The sequence below is a fragment of the Copadichromis virginalis genome, linkage group LG7 (assembly GCF_057382275.1).
Source record: "Copadichromis virginalis isolate Kocher_CV1m ecotype Utaka linkage group LG7, C_Virginalis_male_GT1.1, whole genome shotgun sequence".
Classification (NCBI taxonomy): domain Eukaryota; kingdom Metazoa; phylum Chordata; class Actinopteri; order Cichliformes; family Cichlidae; genus Copadichromis; species Copadichromis virginalis.
The window spans coordinates 26,457,313-26,482,585 of record NC_140624.1 but is presented as its reverse complement, the minus strand read 5'-3'; the positions used below and the strand labels follow the sequence as shown (position 1 = coordinate 26,482,585).

General features: G+C 41.1%; 1 protein-coding gene across 1 annotated transcript in view; it reads left to right on the top strand.

Moving 5' to 3' along the window:
- Positions 1–25,273, top strand: part of agbl1 (AGBL carboxypeptidase 1) — a 104,454-nt gene that overhangs the window by 47,158 nt on the left and 32,023 nt on the right. Inside the window, exon 8 of the mRNA XM_085462731.1 lies at positions 21,593–21,801. Within this exon, the coding sequence (XP_085318857.1) occupies positions 21,593–21,801 (209 nt within the window). The remainder of the gene's footprint in view (positions 1–21,592; positions 21,802–25,273) is intronic.

The window sequence follows — 25,273 nt, the reverse complement described above, 5'->3', positions numbered from 1 at the left end:
GCCGTTATTCACTGTTTCAGGCCTGCTTAGAACAGAAATGAAAAAATAGAGCTTATTGTCAGCTCATAAAAACAAAACAAAATCACCTGACAGGTTTTCTTTAAGTGCACTGTTACAAAATAATGGGCCCAATTTTTTAGACGTGTCCATGTTTCCTAAAACTCCCTCTATTAAAAACAAAAACACCAACCCAAACCTAACTGACAAACTCAACCCATCACCACAACAACCTTAAACACACAAGTCTTGCCACCACATAATTTCACCTCCTCAATACACCGAAAGTCTCATTAAAACCACACAATTTGCACACAAAAATCACCCCCTTTAACATACTTAAATTCAGCATAAAACCCCCTTACAACAACATATCACTAAACTATAAATTTCCTACCCACATCTGCACTTCTCTTGTCTGCCATGCTTCCTCTCCTGAAAGTCACTTCCTCAGTCACACACATACAGGAAGCTCCTACGTCACCACTCACTCCAACTAATGTGCATACTGAGTCATCTCTCAAAAAGCTGTAACAACAGAAACATATGTTTAAACATTACCAACTCATTAAATTATTTTATTTCTTTCTACAGTGATCATTGGTTTTGATCACTCAGTACGAGAGAGCACTCCTAAGTCACTCTTTTAAAACTACTTTAATCACTTTTTGTTTTCATAACTCACTCCCTTTGTCATATGGCTTCTTATATTCCTCAATTACAAACTCAAATGTATTTTATTAAACATTCACACCATTGTATCATTCATACAAAATAGCAAGCTGTTCTTCATTGCATATGTTTGTGTTCTTAGCCAGGTTTAATCAGTGTCTATGCATTAAACTCCATGAGCTTGTCTTGTCTTTATAAGGTTAATGCATTTTCTGTTTGTGTGTGTGAATTTGCATATGTTGCTTTTGCAGTGTGTCAGACTCCTTCATAATTTTGCCTTTAAACAGTCAATTTTCTCCTCCCCAAATTTACTAACCCAAATTCTGATTTCCTACCTTAAATAGCAGCATTCCTTGTCCTCAGCCAGAAGGTAGGGCTCCACTTGCCACTTACCCCCTCTGCCTCAGCCCAGCGGCTTTACCCGTCAGGTCCCGTCTTCTTACTGAAGCCGAGTAATCGTGACTGTGCCTGCCTTAGGTTGTCCCAGGGTTTCGAGGTGGGATCTTACCCGTCATGGGCTATCCAGCCTTCCATACTCGCCTGATACGGGGCCCAAGTGGGCAGGGGAGGGAACACACTGGCTCTGGAAATTAAAGGAGTGTAAGCTGCTTCCTTCATTGCATCTTATATTAAACTATCTCACTTCTGACTCCTTCCTAGAATAATTTCACATATGGCACTTTGTGTATGTGTGTTTTCTATTCATTAATGTAATTGTCAGTTATTTTCTCTCTTCATTTTACCTTCTTTTGTTTGTTTGTGATGTTCTACTTTAGTTCTACTAAACCTTGATGTAAAAACAATACACCCTTATTTCACGCACACACTCTGCATTTTGCCTACGCACACACTTCTCTCTCAGACTTCCTCTGTTCACACACCACCTTGCACTCACTCTACTATCAACTTTCATAGTGTTATTATTATTTAGTATTTCGTACACCTCACACAGAATCATTCAAATCGAGTACTCACAGCATTCACATCACAACCTTCAACTTTCACTTTCAATCCTGCAAGACGCAGAGATGGACATCTCCTTCACCTAACATAAAACTAAACTACCATATCAACATACAATTACTGAAATTCAAACTCAAATACACCGTCTGTTTTAATAAAGTCAAAGAGTAAACAGGTGTACCAAGTGTATGTACTTATGTGTTTTAAACTGAAAGAAAAAGAAACTCAAACTCTTATAACATCACTCATGCCTCTCTCAAATTAAAAACACTTTCAAACTTTAAAACCTCCTACTTTACATCACCAAAGAAATACCTCTCACACCTTTATTCATCATGTCAAAGCTTTCTCCATTTTGCACAGCCTGCCACATGTTTAACAAAAAAATCGCTGCCCGAGAAGGCTCCCACATATCAAGGTGGTCGTTTTCACAAATTTCCAGCAGACCCTCAAATAAACAAAAACAACGACCCAGGCAGGCTTCCAGTTCAGCCTCCTCAATTTCTATGCACACCAAAAACTCATGGGGAGATTCTTCTGTCTCCCCGTGTCCTACACAATTCACCTCCAAATGATCCCCTACAATTGAAATTTCAGTGTGGAATGACGCAGAGATTAACATTCCCTTATTTATTTACTATATGTAACCTGAATTTTTCTCTCTCTTATCAAATAACAAAGGTTATCTTTAAAATTTGTTATTGAACTACTAATTAAGTTGCTTTTTATGGTATCAATGGTAAACTACCCCTAAAAAGTCCACTTTATTGCGTGTTCATTGAGTTACTTCTATTAAGGCTATTTAACAAGTTCAATTTACACATACTCATTAATCTGTCACGCTTATTAGTGGCTCATGGTTGCTTAAAACCTATGTCTGACTTGACCACAGAGTTAGAGCACCATTCAATCCTCTCAGGATGACCACTCCACTTACTCTGCATCCAGTCAGCTCATGAATTAACAACACTTGCAGACTGTAACCCTTTTATTTTTTGTTTATGCCTTCAAATCCACCTTAAATCTTCTTACCTAAACGTTGGTTTTAAACACAAACAATTCTTATATTCTATTTTGAAACGCTGTCACCATTCATATATTTACAATGTTATTATTTACTAAGCCAGCATTTTAATCACAGACATTTATCCACATTTGCAAACAATAGTTATAGGGCTGAATAATCACACAAAACCGAAAGCATAGTCCTCTCATGCGCTCTGCATCAGCTGCCTCATTTGCATGCACACACACTCTCCATCTAAAAATAGCAGCAGGCAGTCAGTGCATTACTGACTCGACACACAGAGATCTCTCACACCAAATTTTCTTATTCTATATTACAACGACGTCTTATATTTACAACCACTGTCAGATCTGTCAGCTTTAGCGCCTACACAATTTTAGACAAATTTAAAATAACCGCCCAGCGGATAAACTCCCTGAGTTTTTTGCGACCAATTAACCAGTATCAAGACTTTAACTGTTTCTGGCCTCATTTCTAAAATCCCTAACTCAATTTAAAAGTGTCCAACACCCAAGGTCCAACCTTTGCTGCCCAAAAAAGCGCAGATACCGTTCCAAACGGTAAGGAGACTCTAACTCCTAGCTATTTTGGAGGTTCCCAAGTTCTCCCCGGTTGCCAACCGTACTAACCCTATTCGCCGATAGGTCAGGGCCAAGCGTCCTTGGCCGGGAGGGAGCATTACCTCCGAGAACTGCGCTTCCTACCAGTCCAACTGGCGTTCTTGAGTAATTTATAATACTTTGAAACAACAGTAAAACACCCAACAAAGTGTAAGACTGAAGCAGGTCCAACCTTATAACCAAAAAATAACCAAATTCCCTAAGATACTAAAAACATTGAGCAGTCCAACTGCTTTTCCTTTTAGCGGTCCAACCGCATTCAATCATTACCAGCAGTCCAACTGCTTTTAAATCCTCAGTACTGTCATGAGATTCTCATCAAAATCAAAGCAGACATTTACCGGCAACTTTTACTGAATAGACATTTAATTTTATCATCCAATTCAGCACACTTCGGATAAAATCAACAGGCCTGTGCCTACCTCTTTTTAAAGGCGCCTGTCCCCTCAGTTTGGTTGCCGGGTCACGCCTGCCTGTCTGACCACAACGGACCAACATCACCGTCTACACCTCCAATCCTCCCTCCTCAACCACCGGACGAAGCCCCCAAATGTTAAGGTTCAAAATTGAGGAGGGAGAGTACAAATATATATATACACACACACACACACACACACACACACACACACACACACACACACACACACACACACACACACACACATATATAAATACAGAGACAATATAAATAAAATATACGAAGGGGATAAATAGAATAAATAGGAATAAAAAATAAAAATACAAGTGAATTGCACATTTCAAGTATTGAGGTCTATTGCACTGTTGACTATTTACAAAAGTATTGCACAAAAGGTATTGTACAGTGAGGTGAAGAGGCACTACAGCTTAGTTGTTGCCCCCTCCTTTGTCCTCCTGTTTCCCCTCCCTCTCCCCTCCAGAGAGGAGTTAAACAGTCTGATGGCGTGTGGGACAAGGGAGTTTTTAAGTCTGTTAGTTCTTGTCTTGGGGAGAAGCAACCTGTCACTGAACAGACTCTTCTGATTGTTTATGGCCGTGTGCAGAGGATGCCCAGCATTGTTCATAATGTCCAGCAGTTTCTTTAATGTCCTTTTCTCTGCCACTGTCACCAGAGTGTCCAGCTTCATGCCGACCACAGAGCTAGCCTTCCTGATCAGTTTCTCCAGCCTGGATGAGTCCTTCTTTGCTGTGCTGCTCCCCCAGCACACCACAGCATAGAAAAGTACTCCAGCAACCACCGACTGGTAAAACATCCTCAGGAGCTTCCTGCAGATGTTAAAAGACCTCAGTCTCCTGAGGAAGTACAGTCGGCTTTGGGCTTTTTTATACAGGTGCTCTGTGCTGCATGACCAGTCCATTTTATTGTCCACCCACAGCCCGAGGTACTTGTACTTGTTGACCACCTCCACCTCCTCCCCCTCTATCTGAACCGGCAGTGGACCTTCTCTGGACCTCCCGAAGTCCACAACCAGTTCCTTAGTCTTTGAGGTGTTGAGTTGCAGGTGGTTTGTGTGACTCCATGCGACAAAGTTCCTCACCAGACTTCTGTACTCCTCTTCCTGATCATCCCAGATACACCACACGATGGCCGTGTCATCTGCAAACTTCTGAATATGGCATAATTCAGAGTTGTAGCAGAAGTCAGAGGTGTACAGGGTGAAGAGAAGAGGGGACAGCACAGTTCCCTGTGGTGCTCCTGTGCTGCTGACCACAGTGTCAGACGTGATGTCCTTCAGCCTGACGTACTGTGGTCTGTCGGTGAGGTAGTCGGAGATCCAAGCCACCAGGCAGGGGTCCACCTCCATCCTGTTCAGTTTTTCCTGAAGCATACAGGGCCGGATGGTATTAAAGGCACTGGAAAAGTCAAGAAACAGGATCCTGACCGTGCCTTTTCCCCCATCCAGGTGTGAGTGGGCTCTGTGTAGGAGGTACAGGATGGCATCCTCCACTCCGACACCCGCCTTGTATGCAAACTGTAGTGGGTCCTGGGCATGTTGTACCTGTGGTCGGAGGAGGTTGAGGAAGAGCCGCTCTAGGGTCTTCATAAGATGTGACGTCAGTGCCACCGGTCGGAAGTCATTCAGCTCATTGGGCCGGTTCTTTTTGGTGACCGGGACGATGCAGGATGTCTTCCATAGGGCGGGCACTCTCCCCAGTCGCAGACTGAGGTTGAAGACTCGTTGTAGCGGCTCCCCAAGTTCAGCAGCACACGCCTTAAGCATCCTAGGACACACCTTGTCTGGGCCTGCTGCCTTTCTGGGGCGAAGCTTCCTCAGTTGTCTCCTGACCTGATCCACTGTGACACTGGGAGATGTTTGGGAGGAGGGGAGGGGGGGAGATGTCTTGCTGCTGAGAGAGGGATTGGAGGAGGGGGGTGTCATGGTGTCAGGAAGGGGGGGAAGCGAGGGAGGTAGGAGAGTGGGGATTGGACTCTGTAGTGAAGGTGAGGGTGAGGGTGGGGGGGTTGTGGGCTGGTCAAACCTGTTGAAGAAGTTGTTGAGTTCGTTTGCCTTCTCCACAGTCCCCCCCGCTGTGGTTTTCTTGGTGTTGTAGCCTGTGATGGTTTTCACACCATTCCAGACCTCCCTCATATTGTTCCTCTCCAACTTCTGCGCCACCTTCCTCCTGTAGGTGTCCTTTGCTTCCCTCAGGCAGCGTTTCACCTCCCGCTGTGCTGCTTTCATCTCCTCCTTCACTTTGCTCCTGAAAGCCTTCTTCTTCATGTTGAGGACAGCTTTGACTTCCTGTGTTACCCACGGTTTGTTATTAGGATAACACCGTACCGTCTTAGCAGGGGCGACTGTGTCCACACAACAGTTGAGATAGTCTGTAAGACAGTGTGTCGCCCCCTCTATGTCCTCACCATGTGGGCTCAGGAGCACATCCCAGTCTGTGGTGTCATAGCAGTCTCTCAGAGCATCCTTCTATTAATTTTTTCTGGAGTCCATCTCCGGATGGAGCGCGTTGTGACCGGCTGCCTTTGGACGAGGGGTGTGTATTGTGGCTGTAGGTAAACCAGGTTGTGGTCTGACTTCCCTAGTGGGGGGAGGGGGGTGGCTCTGTATGCATCTCTCACATTAGCATACAGTAGGTCAATTGTCCTGTTGCTCCTTGTGGGACAATTCACAAACTGGTGAAAAGCAGCCAGAGTAGAATCCAGTGTGGCATGGTTAAAGTCTCCAGATATAATAATGAAAGCCTCGGGGTTTTGTGTCTGAAGTCTTGCTGTGACTGTGTGTATTTTCTCACAGGCAGCTGTTGCGTCGGCCCTCGGAGGGATGTAAACACACACACAGATCACATGACTGAACTCCCGAGGTAGATAATATGGCCGCAAGCTAACAGCTAGCAGCTGTTAAGGTTCAAAATTGAGGAAGGAGAGTACAAACCACCCATGGTCCAGAAGGTCTTGGTCAAACAATGATTTTAATGAACACACGTGTGGGAAGACACTCTGTACGCCGACAGCAAGTGATCTCCAACTTAATCAAAGCATGAACAGATATTTTATAGCATCAGGGTTTGATTTACTGACGCCCCTTCATGCGTCACAGATACATTTTATACATAGATCAGATCAACACCACAATGACCTTTAACCCAGAAGATCATCTTCTATTTTCATGGCTGGTACTTTCCGTTCTTATCTTAAAGTAAATTGTTCCTCTTTCTTGCCGAGACAACAAGGACGGTTCCTCTTTTACCGAGACACTTTTGCAGTTACAACCAGACATGACTAATCTCTCCTCTAAATAAATTTAACTCATGTGTGTGTGTCACGACCTCACATGCTCTTTCTCAATTCACCTGTCGCACTTCTGACCTTTCACTAGACCAGAAGCTCACTGAGACTATGTGTATGTCTTCTACTAAATAAATGTTTTAATCAAGAACCCCTACTAAAAGCTTAATACAAGAATATGAACATATAAAAGATATTAAAATGAACTGTTGTGTAAGCATGTACTGCAATTCCTTCTATGTTCTAGTTTTCCCTCAGCATGGATCATCTAGACACTCTCACTAGATGAAGCTTAAGACCATTAATGAACCTGAACATCAACTCAAATAAGCACAGATATGCATTGTGTACACAATAGTTATAACTGCACCTGAAATACAAGGTCAACATAATAACTGTATGCATAACATCTTAAGGCCTTCTTAAAGCTATCTGTTACATTGTTAAAGCCTCGTCTTAGCCTGCTGCTCAAAATAACTTTCACTTCTGCAAAACTCTCCAAGCCTGTTTCCTGTCAGCCTGTGACTTTTAGCCTTTCTGAAAGACACACACTGTTCAACCCCTGAATGCAATATAAACTCCAGATTATATTATTAATGCAATGGTAATGATGACAATTATTTAACAATAGCAGTAAAATAATTTTCCTGCTCCACACTCCCTCTCTCGACCTCTGGAACACCAGAGGTCGCAATACATTGTGTCCTCGCTCAGACCCTCTCTAGCCGTCCTCTGGCTCAACCAGCTCCCATTCGAGAACACTCCATGTGTAAGCTTAGGTTTTCTCGGTCCCTCTCTGGTGGTTCAGCAGGCCTCGAGATCTCCAGGATCCTCGCCCCTCCTGTGGTCGCCGAGATCGATCTTCTGCAAAAGAAACAAAACACCTTTTCCTGCATCTCCCTAACTTATCCTTTTTGGGACTCTGTAATCAAAAGCCTGATCCTAATTATGTTCTTAACTTATTGACTTATATTTTATGTATATTCTTCAACGTTACTCATCACTTTAAAACTCTTTAAGCCCTGCTTTTAGGTCCGGTTGCTCGCTCTATTTTTCCCTTATCTGATCATCAACATCCTGTGCACAAATTGTCGCTGCTGCAAGTTCCTCTACTCTAAAAGATCCAAAAGAAAACAACCACTTTAATCAATTAAGTTTAAGCATATAAGCAATTACTCCTGTATACATTTCATCATAGCTAAATGCTGCCTTGAAACAACTCCTATGTGTTAACACTAACTTCATTTTAAAACCTCACATTTCCTATGTTATAACCCATTTTGGTATAGCCTTTTTATTTCATTTGCTCCCTTTAATGTAACAATACCTTCTAATTCTAGTTTATCAGACTTAACCAAAATATATGCTTTCCTTCCTCTTTGGTCCTTCTTTAAGTTCAGTTAAAAGCTAAATGAATTTGAGGCCTTTTGCCTGGAATCAATACTGTCATGTGTGTTTCTTAACTCTGTGTCTGTAAGCGTGTGCAATCCTTCAATAACTTCAATAACTCATATCAAAAAATGCAATATGTATAAAAATCATTTCTATTTATAAGCTCTCCCCTTTATCCTAAACATACCACCTATGTAATATCTGTATGTGTAAGCCTACATTATAACCACTACTTCTAGAAATCAAAAAGAAATCAAAGCTGTTCTACTCCTTCAACCCTCACTAATTTTCTCTCTAAGATTTATTCACAGCTTTGAACCCTGGTATTGTATCTTCTAAACAGGATTCAGTTCTTTAATCCTTTAACCTTAACATAAAAATAACAGTTTCAGTTTTACCATATCCAAATGATCAAAAACCCCAAAAGTCCTAAAATGATCCTAAATTATTAAACAATTAAATTAATAAACCCTAAACCCCCCTTTATCTTGATACATTTCATGTGTCAAGATACTATACAAAACTTAAAAATGCTCAGTTTTTCCCCACTCATGTTCCAATCTATGTCATAAAAATAAACTTAAAACAGAACAATTATCAGTCATGTGTTTCTACAATTAATGGTAACTGAGTTACATCAAAATGTTTCCCCTTTAACATTTGGCATTCTCCCAACAATATACTATAATCCCATAATCTAACCCCAGTCAACAAAACAAAACAGAAATTTTCTCTGGTAAAAGCAAATTGTTTGTCCACATTTATTCATCCTCACATTCACTCACACATTCACTCCATATTTTTGCTAATAGTGGAGCTTCTCGCGTCAGATTCTCCACCCTCAGCAAAATGAGCTCAGTCATTTTTTATTTTCCATAGGAAAATATTTCTTTATGCTTTTGGACTGGATTGACTCGCATAAAATCCTTTTTACAGGGACTTACGACCTGAATAGTCCCCAGGTAGCTTTCTCCTCAGCCAATTGTAATCTGGAAAGCCGCCTTATATTTGCTCCTCCCGAGAATTTTCAGCGCCGTTATTCACTGTTGCAGGCCTGCTTAAAACAGAAATGAAAAATAGAGCTGATTATTAGCTCATAAGAACACAAAACAAAATCACCTGACAGGCTTTCTTTAAGTGCACTGTTACAAAATAATGGGCCCCTCCCAGACATGTCCATGTTTCCTAAAACTCCCTCTATTAAAAACAAAAACAACAACCCAAACCTAACTGACAAAATCAACCCATCACCACAACAACCTCAACAACCTTAAACACACAAGTCTTGCCACCACATAATTTCACCTCCTCAATACACCGAAAGTCTCATTAAAACCACACAATTTGCACACAAAAATCACCCCCTTATGCTCTGTAACATACTTACATTCAGCATAAGACCCCCTTACAACAACATATCACTAAACTATAAATTTCCTACCCAAATCTGTACTTCTCTTGTGTCTGCTATGCTTCCTCTTCTAAAAGTCACTTCCTCAGTCACACACACACACACAGGAAGTTCCTTCGTCACCACTCACTCCAACTAATTTGCATACTGAGTCATCTCTCAATGAGTTGCTGTAACAACAGAAACATATGTTTAAACATTACCAACTCATTAAATCATTTTATTTCTTTCTACAGTGATCACTGGTTTTGATCACTCAGTACGAGAGAGCACTCCTAAGTCACTCTTTTAAAACTACTTTAATCACTTTTTGTTTACATAACTCACTCCCTTTGTCATATGGCTTCTTCTATTCCTCAATTACAAACTCAAATGTATTTTATTAAACATTCACACCATTGTATCATTCATACAAAATAGCAAGCTGTTCTTCATTGCATATGTTTGTGTTCTTAGCCAGGTTTAATCAGTGTCTATGCATTAAACTCCATGAGCTTGTCTTGTCTTTATAAGGTTAATGCATTTTCTGTTTGTGTATGTGAATTTGCATATGTTGCTTTTGCAGTGTGTCAGACTCCTGCACAATTCTCCACTCAAGCCGTCAGTTGTCTTTCCCAAATCTGCTAACCCAAATTCTAAGTTCCCACCTCATTAACACCATTCCTGCTCCTCAGCCAGAAGTTAGGGCCCACTTGTCAGGTTTATGGAGACATGGCGCTGTGAACAATTCAACCAGAAACTTGCCTTGGCATGTCCAGTCAAGTTAACCTACAGGTTTCTTCCGACCGCTGCATGGGGAGAATTGATCCAGGTCTCTTTCGCCCCTAAAGAAACACAACTGAGACATTTTCATTATTATCATAAGTACTTAAACTACCCGTTTCCCTCTCTCTGGTCAGAAATCCCAACTTATGTCATGTATATACGTGTAAGCAGGTCTTCATTGCTTTTCCTATGTATTTTGTTAATGTTCAGTGAGTGTAAGCTGCTTTCTTCATTGCCTCTATATGTTATAGTCAGGTTTAATTCATGCATCTTTTCCCTGATTTCTTAATTCAAAACTATCTCACTTCTGATTCTTTCCAGAAATAATTTCACATGTAACACTTTGTCTATGTGTGTTTTCTATTCTTGTTTACCTCTTTGTTTGTGACGGTGGACATCTCTAAACCATCATGAGTTCAGGCTTTCATTTCAATCCAATTACACCCTGTATACTCACAGTCGAACTCGTCCGGCTTCGCCTCTCACTGGTCACTGTCCTCTTCTCTCAGTGTCCTTTTGTTGTCTTGAATTCCAGCAAACACAGTCTGTTTCGTCTCTGTTTCTCTTCAGTATTTTCCTTTTGGATCAAGTCCCAGCCTGGCAAAATACCACATTCAGTGCCTTTAAACAGTCATGTCACACTGTTCTTACCAGCCTGCTGTCCACCGTGCATGTTTCATCACGTGGTTTCTTCTTTTCTGTTGATCCTCTCAGTCATCTCTTTCAAGATTACTCCAAGCATGGCAAATCTGACAATCAATGTCCAGTGCTTTCCACAGCTCATTATCCCACTGTTCAACTGCCCAGCCTGTAATTTACAGTACATGTTGCACCGTGTGCTTTTCCATGCTGCTGCTGGTCCCGTCAGTTTGGTTTCAGTGTTAACGAGTCAGTTGCACTGTCTTTTGGCTGCTGTTAATTCTTGAAGTCCACGATGTTCTGTCGGTCTTCATCAGGAGATTAACTGTCCTTTGAGCTTCTTCTCAGGATGGGGACAAGTGCGAGGTCAAGCTGTAAAATTTTAAGCCAAAATCTGGCCTGTTTTCTCCCAATTATGCTACTCTAGTGGTTTTGGCGCCGTACTCAAAATTCCAGGTTGAGAGAAGTCCACCTTTATTTATCTGTAATCTGTGTTGACACACTAAAACATACAATTAATATCCTTTTCATTTCTTTTCTCAAAACCTCCATTCGCTTTATCTGCCTAGAGTTTAACTCATCTGTTTCTCTCTCTGGGTGCTCACTCGTCACAGTCACTTCCTTTTATGCGCATGTAACTTCCTGTCACACACACACAGCTTCTCAGAGCAGCTCAAGCTGCTTTTCTGTTTCTACAGGCTAATCAAACTTATTTTGTATTTACAATCTACAAACCCTCTGTAATTCTACTAACTTTTGATCTAAAATGTAGCATCATTCACACAATGATTTCATAATCCTCTCACACACACACCTTTTAAATAAACTAAACTCTTATAACATCACTCATGCATCTCTTAAATTAAAAACACTTTCAAACTTTAAAACATCCTACTTTACATCACCAAAGAAATACCTCTCACACCTTTATTCATCATTCAAAACCTTCTAGTCACCGCATTCACACACTTAAAGTGTGACCAGAGTTGAGGAATATACTCAAAACACACTTTCCTAAGAGTATTTTAGACATGGTTGTCATAATCAAAAAGAGCAAGTAAAAAACAAACAAACAAAAAATTGAAACCTCCATTAATTCTCACCGCACACACAAGAAATTAAAAATAAAACACACCAGCAACTATTGCTGGAGAGAAGTTACTACTGAAAGTAATATGTTAATCTTAAGTATACACAGTGCACTCAATATATTTATATATCTGCATCCAACTTCAGTCAATTACTATACATCCCCTACGGCAACTCAAAACTTTATTTATAGTCCTCTATTGAAACCAACTGTGGTTTAAACAGTTCACTACTTACTCATTTGCATTTTCACACTCACACACACACCTCTAAAAATAGCAGCAGGCAGTCAGTGCATTACTGACTCGACACACAGAGATCTCTCACACCAAATTTTCTTATTCTATATTACAACGACGTCTTATATTTACAACCACTGTCAGATCTGTCAGCTTTAGCGCCTACCCAATTTCGACAAATTTAAAATAACCGCCCAGCGGATGAACTCCCTGAGTTTTTTGCGACCAATTAACCAGTATCTGTCCAACAGTTTCTGGCCTCATCTCTAAAGTCCCTAACACAATTTAAAAGCGTCAACCAACCCAAACTTTGCCTGAAGCTCTATTTTTGGCATTTCACAGCCAAAGCTTACCCCGAAGTTTTAAGTTAAAGTTACACGCCCAAAGTCCAACTTCTGCTGACCAAAAAAGCGCAGACTACCGTTCCAAACGGTAGAGTGGTCCAACCACTAGCTTATTCCAGGATGCCCTGTACCCCACAGTTAAGCCACACTGAACTAACCCTCTTCGCCGAGAGGTCAATGTCGCGCGTCCACGACAAGGAGGGAGCGTAACCTCCGGGCTCTGCGCTTCCTAGAACCCCCACGGTTCCGTTCTAAAATAATTTATAATACTTTGGAACAACAGTAAAACACCCAACAAAGTGTAAGACTGAAGCAGGTCCAACCTTATAACCAAAAAATAACCAAATTCCCTAACATACTAAAATCATTGAGCAGTCCAACTGCTTACCACGGTCCAACCGTATTAAATCCTTTTAGCGGTCCAACCGCATTCAATCATTACCAGCAGTCCAACTGCTTTTAAATCCTCAGTACTGTCATGAGATTCTCATCAAAATCAAAGCAGACATTTACCGGCAACTTTTACTGAATAGACATTTAATTTTATCATCCAATTCAGCACACTTCGGATAAAATCAACAGGCCTGTGCCTACCTCTTTTTAAAGGCGCCTGTCCCCTCAGTTTGGTTGCCGGGTCACGCCTGCCTGTCTGACCACAACGGACCATACATCACCGTCTACACCTCCAATCCTCCCTCCTCAACCACCGGACGAAGCCCCCAAATGTTAAGGTTCAAAATTGAGGAAGGAGAGTACAAACCACCCATGGTCCAGAAGCTCTTGGTCAAACAATGATTTTAATGAACACACGTGTGGGAAGAACACTCTGTACGCCGACAGCAAGTGATCTCCAACTTAATCAAAGCATGAACAGATATTTTATAGCATCAGGGTTTGATTTACTGACGCCCCTTCATGCGTCACAGATACATTTTATACATAGATCAGATCAACACCACAATGGCTTTTAACCCAGAAGATCATCTTCTATTTTCATGGCTGGTACTTTCCGTTCTTATCTTAAAGTAAATTGTTCCTCTTTCTTGCCGAGACAACAAGGACGGTTCCTCTTTTACCGAGACACTTTTGCAGTTACAACCAGACATGACTAATCTCTCCTCTAAATAAATTTAACTCATGTGTGTGTGTCACGACCTCACATGCTCTTTCTCAATTCACCTGTTGCACTTCTGACCTTTCACTAGACCAGAAGCTCACTGAGACTATGTGTATGTCTTCTACTAAATAAATGTTTTAATCAAGAACCCCTACTAAAAGCTTAATACAAGAATATGAACATATAAAAGATATTAAAATGAACTGTTGTGTAAGCATGTACTGCAATTCCTTCTATGTTCTAGTTTTCCCTCAGCATGGATCATCTAGACACTCTCACTAGATGAAGCTTAAGACCATTAATGAACCTGAACATCAACTCAAATAAGCACAGATATGCATTGTGTACACAATAGTTATAACTGCACCTGAAATACAAGGTCAACATAATAACTGTATGCATAACATCTTAAGGCCTTCTTAAAGCTATCTGTTACATTGTTAAAGCCTCGTCTTAGCCTGCTGCTCAAAATAACTTTCACTTCTGCAAAACTCTCCAAGCCTGTTTCCTGTCAGCCTGTGACTTTTAGCCTTTCTGAAAGACACACACTGTTCAACCCCTGAATGCAATATAAACTCCAGATTATATTATTAATGCAATGGTAATGATGACAATTATTTAACAATAGCAGTAAAATAATTTCCCTGCTCCACACAGCTCCAGGTCCGGACGGCATACCGAAACTTTAACGGAGACGTGTCCAGGGTTCACTGTCGGCCTCTGACGGTTTTTATTAACACTGTTTATTTTAAAGCCCAGTTTTTAAAACCTTACAATGTAACTACAGCCCAGCCCATGCAGCAGTATATTAATGACTAACCTCGTATTGTGATGAATTATCTCAGTTGTTCTCCTGACTGAAGTTTGGTCCGTTTACATCATCCCGACATGCGATTGCATTTGTCCCTAACCATCGGGAACTGTTATCGAGTGGAAAATAGTTAGTGTTCATGCTCCAGCTTCACTGTGCTAATGTGCTTATATTAAGCTAACCATAGCTGTGTAGCTAGCCACCACGCAGGACATCGTTTTATACCAGCTAGCCCAACTTCAGTAACCCTACAAACGTCACTGCTGTTTAGTTTCCATTTATGAAGTGATAACAGAGCTGTACGTTTTAATTTGTCAGAAATCCCTCAAGCAGAAAATGGTATATTATTTAATCATAAAAATTTTATTGGAGACTTCCCACGTACCACTAGAGGGAGCCCGTGTACCACAGTTTGAGAACCACTGTTCTACACGATCACATTGACATGGATATAGAATAGATCACAAATAACATGGCATGAGACAACTTGCTCACTAGTGAACAGCAAGAGCTTCTGCTGCCTTTTGCAATGGATACAGAAACTCTTCAGAATGACATTATATCTCTGGCGGTTCATTATCCTCTTTGGTCTGCTCAGCCACTTTGCCAACTTTTAAGGTCTTTATGGCAAGAACACTAGCCATCACAATTTTTCCACTCTTGTGCATAAAATGAAGGCTCCCTCTTTTTTGAACTTGAATTTGTGCTAAACACTTGTTGACATGACTGATGACACTATACAGGAACTGCTGAAACAGGAGTAAGAGTATGTGGTTCAATCCATTCAGTCACATTCACAAAGTGAGGATCAGTCTGAAGATAATGGACAAAGAATAGGAAGGAACCCTGACCCTAACCCAGTTATTAACAATTCAGATTACTACTGTAAGAAAATCCAAAACTGGTTATCTGTTACTGATGTTAAATAAATCTAATGATGTAATCTTTTGATGCCCAGTTTAATTTATGATGATGTACAATTGAGTTTTGTTAAATGTCTTACATTTCAAAGTAAGTTATGGCAAAACTATTAGCAAACTTTCATGAACCATTGAGAAGCTCCATAATCTGCTGTTTGTGGGAGGAGGCGGGGGTGTCAGTTCAATCCATTACAGTCAAATGGTTGTTGATATGAAGAAAATTAAAATAACAAAAAGCATAAAAGTGGATATTTCGCTGATTGATTTACAATTTGTAAGTAAAAAGGGCTTTTTCACATTTTTATTTAAAAGATACACACTGAAATGTTTTACAGTGAGACCAGACCCATGGCTTGGGTGACATCCATAAAAAATTCAACCTGCAGTTGACAGAGAGGGAAGACGGTAAGATTTTTAGATTAGATTCAATACAATTTACTCAACTTCTTGTTCACTGATGAGATAAAAGCTGAACTTTTTGAAAGATTTGACTGTGTTACATTGACATTAAATTATCACAGTATTTCATGAAAAGAATATCGTACCAACAGTGAAACATGGTTGTGGTAGTGTGAGGGTCTGGAGCTGCTTTGCTGCTTCAGGACCTGGATGACTTTCTGTAATTGATAAACTATGAACTCTAATCCATCAGTCCATCAGTTCATGTCCTGAAGCAAGACGTTAATCTAAAACACACCAACTAGCCCACCTCTAAATGACTCAATAATAATAATAATAATAATAATAATAATAATAATAATAATAATAATAATAATAATAATAATTTTGGACAACAACAAGTCTTCCAATTCATGCTTGAAACCCCTCCACTGTGGCTGAATTAAGAAGAGTATGCCCAAATTCCTTCTCAGTGATGTGAAAAATTAATTGGCAGTTATGACACTTGATGGCACCTCCTGCTTTAGATCCAGTTATCAACAGTATTATTCCCTTAATTTTTAAATCCGAATGAAAATTTAGAACAGTGTTCTGGCAAAACATCTTATTAAACTTATTAATTTATTTAACTTCAGCCAGGATAAGTCACTAGAAGCTAAAGACTGCCACTTCTACGACTAAAGTCATTTGACTACTGTTGCTGACAGAACAATCTGGTGGAGAGTTTGATGTGGATGTAGCTTTAAGTACTCCACGTACTGATAAAGTAACAGTCAGGTGCCAGCCAGCGTTCAGTGGGAAAGCAGAGTAGAGCCATATCTGTTCTTGATGGTAATGTTATGTGGCCCTCTTAAAGCTTTGCAGAAGGTAAGGTTTTATTATCTGTGAATAAAAACAGAAACCAAGACAGACAATACCTGTAACCAGGTCATTGATTTATTTCTCTATCTAATGAGTCAAGATGAAAACTAGACAGAAGAATAGTAGCAGATTGCAGGTCTATGGCATTGTCATAACAGCACTGAAGGGTGATCTTTGCTAAATACCTCCCTGAGACAATGCATCAGGGGCTGATAAAAGGGTAGGAGGCTTTGCAGCTGGTGAGTCCCACTGATTGCTGAAATTCAGACTGGAAACAAGTATTATTCTCCTAAAACTAGAGTTAACTAGAGTTAATAAAGTAAGTGTGCACTTGCTTTTCTAAAGACGATAATGGCTCTACACAATCAAAGACCCTTCGCCTAATCAGAGAAATGAACCAGTGGAGTGATATATACAGTGCCCTTGATAATGTTTGGGACAGAAAAACATGTTTTGAAGTTTTGTCTTTGTAAACCACCACAGTAGATGTAAATCAACATGATTGAAGTGCAGACTTTCAGCTTTAATTGAAAGGGTTTTACAAAATCTTTGCATGAACTAACATCCACTCACATCCTGGGCCATTTGACCTCAGTAAATTACATGATAGGATTGGGCAAGGTTTCACAATGGGTCCACCTAAAACCTTGGCTGACTGTGACCCACACCTGTTTTCACACATTGGCTTGTGCGATTAGGTAGAGGGTGAATAGGGAGTCCATGACCCTCTTGTGGACACTTCCATAGGGCTTAAAATCTGGGACTTTCCACCAATTGCACTTAGAACTGAAGAAGCTTCTTGGATGAGAGGTGAAATGTCTTCAAGAAAACTTAAAGAAATCCAGACGCTTTTCTTTCCAAGCTCCTTAGACTACAATGACCTGGATGACTGAGAACCTTTACACACAACCCAGTGAGTTTTTTATGGGCAAATGCCCTGTATATGGGGTCAATGTCAGCTGAACCAGCTCAACCTAATGAAAAGTACATTTCAATAATGATTTCTATAATACTAGTTAACAGTAGTATTATGGACAGACATTACCATATCAAGTCCGTGTTCCTGTGTTCTGTTACTTTGTGTTTTATTTTGATAGTCTGTCGTCTCATGTGCATTATGCTCAGATTGGCTTCCCTTGTCTCATTCTTTAGATTCAGTTTAGCTGAGTGTATTTTCCCCGCGTGTTTCCACTTCCCAAATTACCCTCCTATGCATATCATATATTATGTCAGTGTTTCTTTGTCAAGGCATCTGTTTTCCTTCCCCAGTGTTTCTCAGCCCTAGTGAGGTTTTTAGTTTCTGCAGCTTTCAGTTCCTAGTCTAGCCTTTATCGATCTGCGGGATCGATAAAGGGACAAAAAAAAGGAAACAAAAAAAGTAAATGGCCACAATTTAGACTTTAATTACGTTATATTTTATAAGTGGTTTAGCAGCAACAGTAATGTGACGCAAAAGCAATTTGACAAACTTAAATGTTATTAAATATATGTATTGTTTTACAGTCAATGGCCACCTAATGTCTAGAACCCATGGAAACCAAATCTCTCTTGAGATGCTTTGCTCGTGGGCCTCTGTCTTCAGTTTTATATTCAGTAACTGAAACGTATGCTCTGTTCGGTTCAAGTGACTAAATTGGCAATTGGAGAATATTCTCTTTTCTTTCCTTGTCGTAAATGCCCTTCATTTGTATTCATGATGGCATTTTTGATTGAAGACTTTTTCAGTGATATACTGTACCTGTCTCCTGAAAACTGTTCTTGGTTTTCCAACATGATGTGAAAGGTGTTCTCTTAATCAATGAAAGATTTGTAATGATCTACTTTATTTTTCAGGCCATTTTAGGCCAAAAACTCACATTTGCCTAAGAAGCAAAGGAGCAGCTGAAGGTTGCTTTCACCTTGGTTGTCTTTCAGGGATTATGTTGGTGAGCTGTTTAGTCTGTTGGCAATTCACTCTATTTCAATTTCTTGTCTTGTCTTGTTAGACTCACATTGAAAATTCCAGCCTGCTAATTCCAAGTTCAACAGTAAACGATTCCAGATATTTAATCAAAATGTTTGCAGTTAATGGACTATCTGTTAAAAATCACAGAATTAAAACTGGAAGTGTGCAGTTCAATCGCATGTTGATCTTTTTTTCAAATCCACTGTAGTGTAAACACAATGAAGCACACAAAAGAAATGACACAGAAAAAGTATTTAAAATCTATTTAATATTTCGTGCAAAAATTCCAAGACATCTCTTGTGTAGATAAACTCGTAACAAGCATTTCTCATGTGTGATTTTGGCACATTTTTCCACACAAAACAACGAGTCTTCCAATCCTGAAAGTTCTGTGGGCTCCTTCTATGAACTCCAATTCTTAGCTTTAATCCTTTGCATAGATTTTCAACTGGATTCAGGTCAGATGATTGGCTGGGCCATTCTAGCAGCTTTCTTTCCCCTTTCCCTGAGACCAATGGAGAGTTTCCTTGTGTGTTTGGGATCATTATCTTGCTGGAACGTCCACACTCGTTTCATTTTAATCATCCTGGAAGATGGCAGCAGATTTCTAATCAAGAATGTCTCCCTACATTTTTCCTTTCATCCTTCATTCAATTGTACGAAGTAAACCAGTGCTGTATGTTGAAAAATGACCCCATGATTTTCCCACCTCCAAACGTCACTGTTGGTATGGTGTTTTTGGGGTGATGTGCAGTGCCTTTTGACCTTTGAGCTACAAACATGGCGCATTTTATGGCATCCAAACAGTTCAATTTTGGTCTCATCTGACCAGACTATATTCTTCCAGTATTTCACAGGCTTGTCTAAATGTTATTCGGTTGTTCGCAGCATCCTTTTTCTTCAGCTGTGGAGTCTTGCATGGTGAGTGTATATACAGGTCATGGTGGTTGAGTGCATTACTTATTTTTTTTCCTCTGAAACAATTGTACCTGCTGCATCCAGGTCTTGCTGTAGCTCTTGGACAAGTTTTCTGAAAAGTCTTTTCACTCCTCTGTCTGACATCCTGTGGTGAACACCTGGCTGTGGCCGGTTTATGTTGAAATGATCTTTCCACTTCTGGATTTTGGCCCCAACAGTTTCTCACTGGAACCTTCAGTAGTTCAGAAATTGTTCTGTAACCAATGCAATCAATAAGGTTTTAAAGACCTTAAGAGTATTCCTCTACTTGTATTCCTTTGTAATATTTCTTTTATCCTTAATTGAACTCTATTTTTCTGTAATTCAGATTTATGTATTTCCCTTTCCTGTCTATATTTCCCACATTCTAACATGTTCAAACCTTTCCTCTTGTCCACAAAATTCACAATTCCCTGTTGTGTGACACCTTGGTAATAGGTGGCAGGATTGCTTTTTAATTACTGATAGATTTCAGCTGGTGTCATGGCTTTTCATGCCTTTTTGCACCTTTGTTTCATCATGTGTTCAATACCTTTTCCCTGTGTCATTTCTCATTATTACACATTTGAATTTACGAAATTTATGGATTAATTTTATATCATTTGGAGCAATGCTTATTTATCTGCTGTGTGTGTGGATTTGGTTTGTCAAGATGTGCACTTCAGAAAGATGCAGAGAAGGACCGAGTGACATTCTGAATGGCATCTTAAATATTCTGGATTTTCTTGTAACCTGGAGAATGATGCACTTACTAGATGACTGACCCAAAAATATGCAAGTGTGCGGTTTGTGATGACACTGACAGATAAATATTTTTTAAAAGGCTTAAAGTTTGTGTAAGTTTATTTTCCTGATTTTCAAGCAGGTTCAGTAGTCAGATTTGGGGTTCAGATTGGGACCCACAGTGTGGAGACTGAAATCAGCCAATACCTCAGTTCAGCAAGTGTCATTGTTTGCATCTGTGTAAGTCGCTGTAACTAACTGAACTTGAGCAGTGACCTTTTAGACAGTCACTGCCCTGCCAGAGACCCTGATGGCTTGCAGTTTTTTTGTGTGATTTATTTTACATAAAGAAAAATGTCCATGTTTCCACCCAATTTTATCCGCTTATCCACTTCAGGGGTGCTGTAGCTTATTCCAGCTGTCACAGGGTGAAAGGAAGGTTTCGTCAGTCGGAATCCAAACAGTTTTCCTCCAAGTCTAAATTGTTCAGACAAAATATTTAGGCTAATGTTTACAGTATTTCAGTGCTTCAGCATTTAACAGAGTATAGAAGCATTCACACCAGCAGCATTTAATATATATATATTTGAAATAGTTAAAATTGTAAGATGAAATATTTTACTTAATATTGAATCATTTGGGTCTACATGTCTACTTCTGAGGAATGCAGTCGTCTTGTTAAACAATGTAAGAACTGCAAAAAACACAGCACTACGTGAAAAGTGGATTTTCTTGTTTGTTGGTTTGTTTTGATTGCTAAAAGTGAACAAAGTTACACACTAATGAGATTAGAAATAGTTCAGACTATTCAAAGGGCATTCTCACTTTTCTAGTTTATCTGGAATACATAGATGCATTTCTGCACTGCTTCCAGTCAGTTATTACTGAAGTAATATAGTATATATTAAGAAAAAATGACCCAAAATGTTAATGTACTTATGTCCTTTCCTGCTTTTTTTTTGTCTGTTTCTCCTTCACAGAGGCAAATGTTTGTTCTGCGGTATCTAAAGGATACATCTCTGGCTTCTTGTGGCTTTATGAGGACTGGCATAGCAAAGATAACCAACATGTTGCCATAGCAATCCGTCATGCGCTCCTGTGCTGCCTCCTTAAGGCCACTGACAGCACTGCAGGCAGGCAGGCTTTTCTATCCCAGGGAGGTATCAGACTCCTATATCAAACTGCACAGGTGAGTTCAAATTGTTTCTAGGTGAAGTTAATCTGACTTCATGAGGTAGAAACCAAATGCCTGTGTGCCAGTATAGTCCTTTTTCCATTAGTACCTACTTAAATCGACTCGACTCGGCTGTATTTGATCAGCCTAATCTAAATGCATTTATCATGCTAAATTGCAAAGATTTTTAAGTTTTTGTTGAAGGGTGTGTCCATGGTGCCAAAGTGAATATCGATGATGTTTAGCATCAGGAGATACAACTTTATTGGCAATAAACACAACACTTTGATTGGATCAATATGTGATCCTCATATTTAATTTGTATGTTGACTAAGTTTTTTAACCCTTGGCTGTAAAAGGGTATTGTTGACACCCTGCTAGGTAGGCAGGCAGGTGGATAATGTGGACACCCAAGTTTGTGAATGCAAGAGCAAATTAATGGATTTCTTTTTAAATTTAGTTTCATATTGATACCATAGGTGTAGCTACTAAAAATCACGGACTAGTTTGAATCTCTGTGTCCTAGACATCAAGGTCAGGGGTCAGAGGTCACCTTTCCGAAAAAAGATTTTCTGAAAATCTTGCATCTGAGGGGTACCCCTGGCCACTGCCAGTAATTTTATATTTATTTTATATATCAGAACAGCAGGGCTGAACGTGCATTCAGCCAAGTCAATGACTACAATTAAAATGTTTTTTTTACCACTCAGTGTGCTAAATCAACAGATTAACAATTTCCTGCTGCATTAATACTGTCCTTTTAAAAACCAGGTTGCATTTTACTGCTACTTGTCTTATGTTCTCTGCAGTTATTATTTGATTTGCCACTTTGTATTTATTTATTTTTGTACTATCTACCATGACATTTATTTAAGCTCTTTTGCTATACAATGGCAGCAATGATTCACTAATGCCCTGAGGAATTTGCAAGCTTGCTCATTTACTAGGAAATGAATATGCTTAAATTTTATAGTACTTTCATTTTAATAAGATAAGATAAGATAAGATAAGATAGAACTTTATTAATCCCTCGGGTGGGTTCCTCTGGGAAATTCGACTTCCAAAAAAAGCACAGCAACGACCGAAGTTACAGTTACAGAATTGTTATATATATATATATATATATATACACACACACACACACACACACACACACACACACACACACACACACACACACACACACACACACACACACACAAATACAGAGACAAATATAAATAAAATATACGAAGGGGATAAATAGAATAAATAGGAATAAAAAATAAATAAAAATACAAGTGAATTGCACATTTCAAGTATTGAGTCTATTGCACTGTTGACTATTTACAAAAAGTATTGCACAAGGTATTGTACAGTGAGGTGAAGAGGCACTACAGCTTAGTTGTTGCCCCCTCCTTTGTCCTCCTGTTTCCCCTCCCTCTCCCCTCCAGAGAGGAGTTAAACAGTCTGATGGCGTGTGGGACAAAGGAGTTTTTAAGTCTGTTAGTTCTTGTCTTGGGGAGAAGCAACCTGTCACTGAACAGACTCTTCTGGTTGTTAATGGCCGTGTGCAGAGGATGCCCAGCATTGTTCATAATGTCCAGCAGTTTCTTTAATGTCCTTTTCTCTGCCACTGTCACCAGAGTGTCCAGCTTCATGCCGACCACAGAGCTAGCCCTCCTGATCAGTTTCTCCAGCCTGGATGAGTCCTTCTTTGCTGTGCTGCTCCCCCAGCACACCACAGCATAGAAAAGTACTCCAGCAACCACCGACTGGTAAAACATCCTCAGGAGCTTCCTGCAGATGTTAAAAGACCTCAGCCTCCTGAGGAAGTACAGTCGGCTTTGGGCTTTTTTATACAGGTGCTCTGTGTTGCATGACCAGTCCAGTTTATTGTCCACCCACGGCCCGAGGTACTTGTACTTGTTGACCACCTCCACCTCCTCCCCCTCTATCTGAACCGGCAGTGGACCTTCTCTGGACCTCCCGAAGTCCACAACCAGTTCCTTAGTCTTTGAGGTGTTGAGTTGCAGGTGGTTTGTGTGACTCCATGCGACAAAGTTCCTCACCAGACTTCTGTACTCCTCTTCCTGATCTTCCCAGATACACCCCATGATGGCCGTGTCATCTGCAAACTTCTGAATGTGGCATAATTCAGAGTTGTAGCAGAAGTCAGAGGTGTACAGGGTGAAGAGAAGAGGGGACAGCACAGTTCCCTGTGGTGCTCCTGTGCTGCTGACCACAGTGTCAGACGTGATGTCCTTCAGCCTGACGTACTGTGGTCTGTCGGTGAGGTAGTCGGAGATCCAAGCCACCAGGCAGGGGTCCACCTCCATCCTGTTCAGTTTTTCCTGAAGCATAGAGGGCCAGATGGTATTAAAGGCACTGGAAAAGTCAAGAAACAGGATCCTGACCGTGCCTTTTCCCCCATCCAGGTGTGAGTGGGCTCTGTGTAGGAGGTACAGGATGGCATCCTCCACTCCGACACCCGCCTTGTATGCAAACTGTAGTGGGTCCTGGGCATGTTGTACCTGTGGTCGGAGGAGGTTGAGGAAGAGCCGCTCTAGGGTCTTCATAAGATGTGACGTCAGTGCCACCGGTCGGAAGTCATTCAGCATTGGCAGGTAGCTCCATGCCCTCCTGGGTTTTAATTGCACCTTAGAACACATATGCATCAACACTACAATGAGCGGGTGGAGGGAGGTTTGGAGTCTTCTCCCACCCCTATTCTCTGCGGCCTGCTGGAGCGGGAGGGCTAGTAGGAGGAGTTGGCCGTCCGACTGCGGTCTGGGGTGTGGGGCCTCCCTGCTGCTGCGGAGTCGGGGTGGTCTGCCTCTCCCCACCGCAGGGAAAAGGGTAACACCACCTGGGTCTGGGTGCAATTCCCCCCTCCAGGGGCAAGGGTACCTAGACCCGGTTTGTAGAGTACGCTTGGGGAGTGTGATTGTGTGTACAGCGTCTCTTTATGTCTGTCTCCACGTTGGTTGAGTGTGGAGTGAGTGCATATGAGAGCATGAGGGTGGGAATGGATGTTTGTGTCTGTGTGTGCCTGTATGTCTGTGTCTATATGTCAGGTTGGGTATCAGACGCCACCTCTCTGGGGACACCTCAGGCCCTCCAAGGTTTGGAGGCCTATCTCCACCCACCACCACTTCCCCTGCCGGTGGCGGACTCCCTCAGGTGTCGGTGTGTTGGTGGTTCTTTGTGTCTGGGGGTGGGCGTCCGGGTACACACCGGCTCACTCCTTGGTGGCCGCTTGTCGGGGCCTGGGGCCTGGGGCTCGCTCGGGCCCCTTTGGAGGTGGGGTGCCCCCGGCCTCTCGGCCTAGGGCTCGGTCACTCAGGCGCAGCTGGGGGCCGGCGGAGCTCACGGGCGCGTCACTGCAACTCCCCCTGACTTCTGCTCCGCGGCTGCTGGGCGAGCCCTCATCTGGGACTCTCCTCAGCTCTTACTGGGACAGTGGCGCAGCTGCCCCTCTGTTGGTCTTCCATGGTCTCTTGTGTTC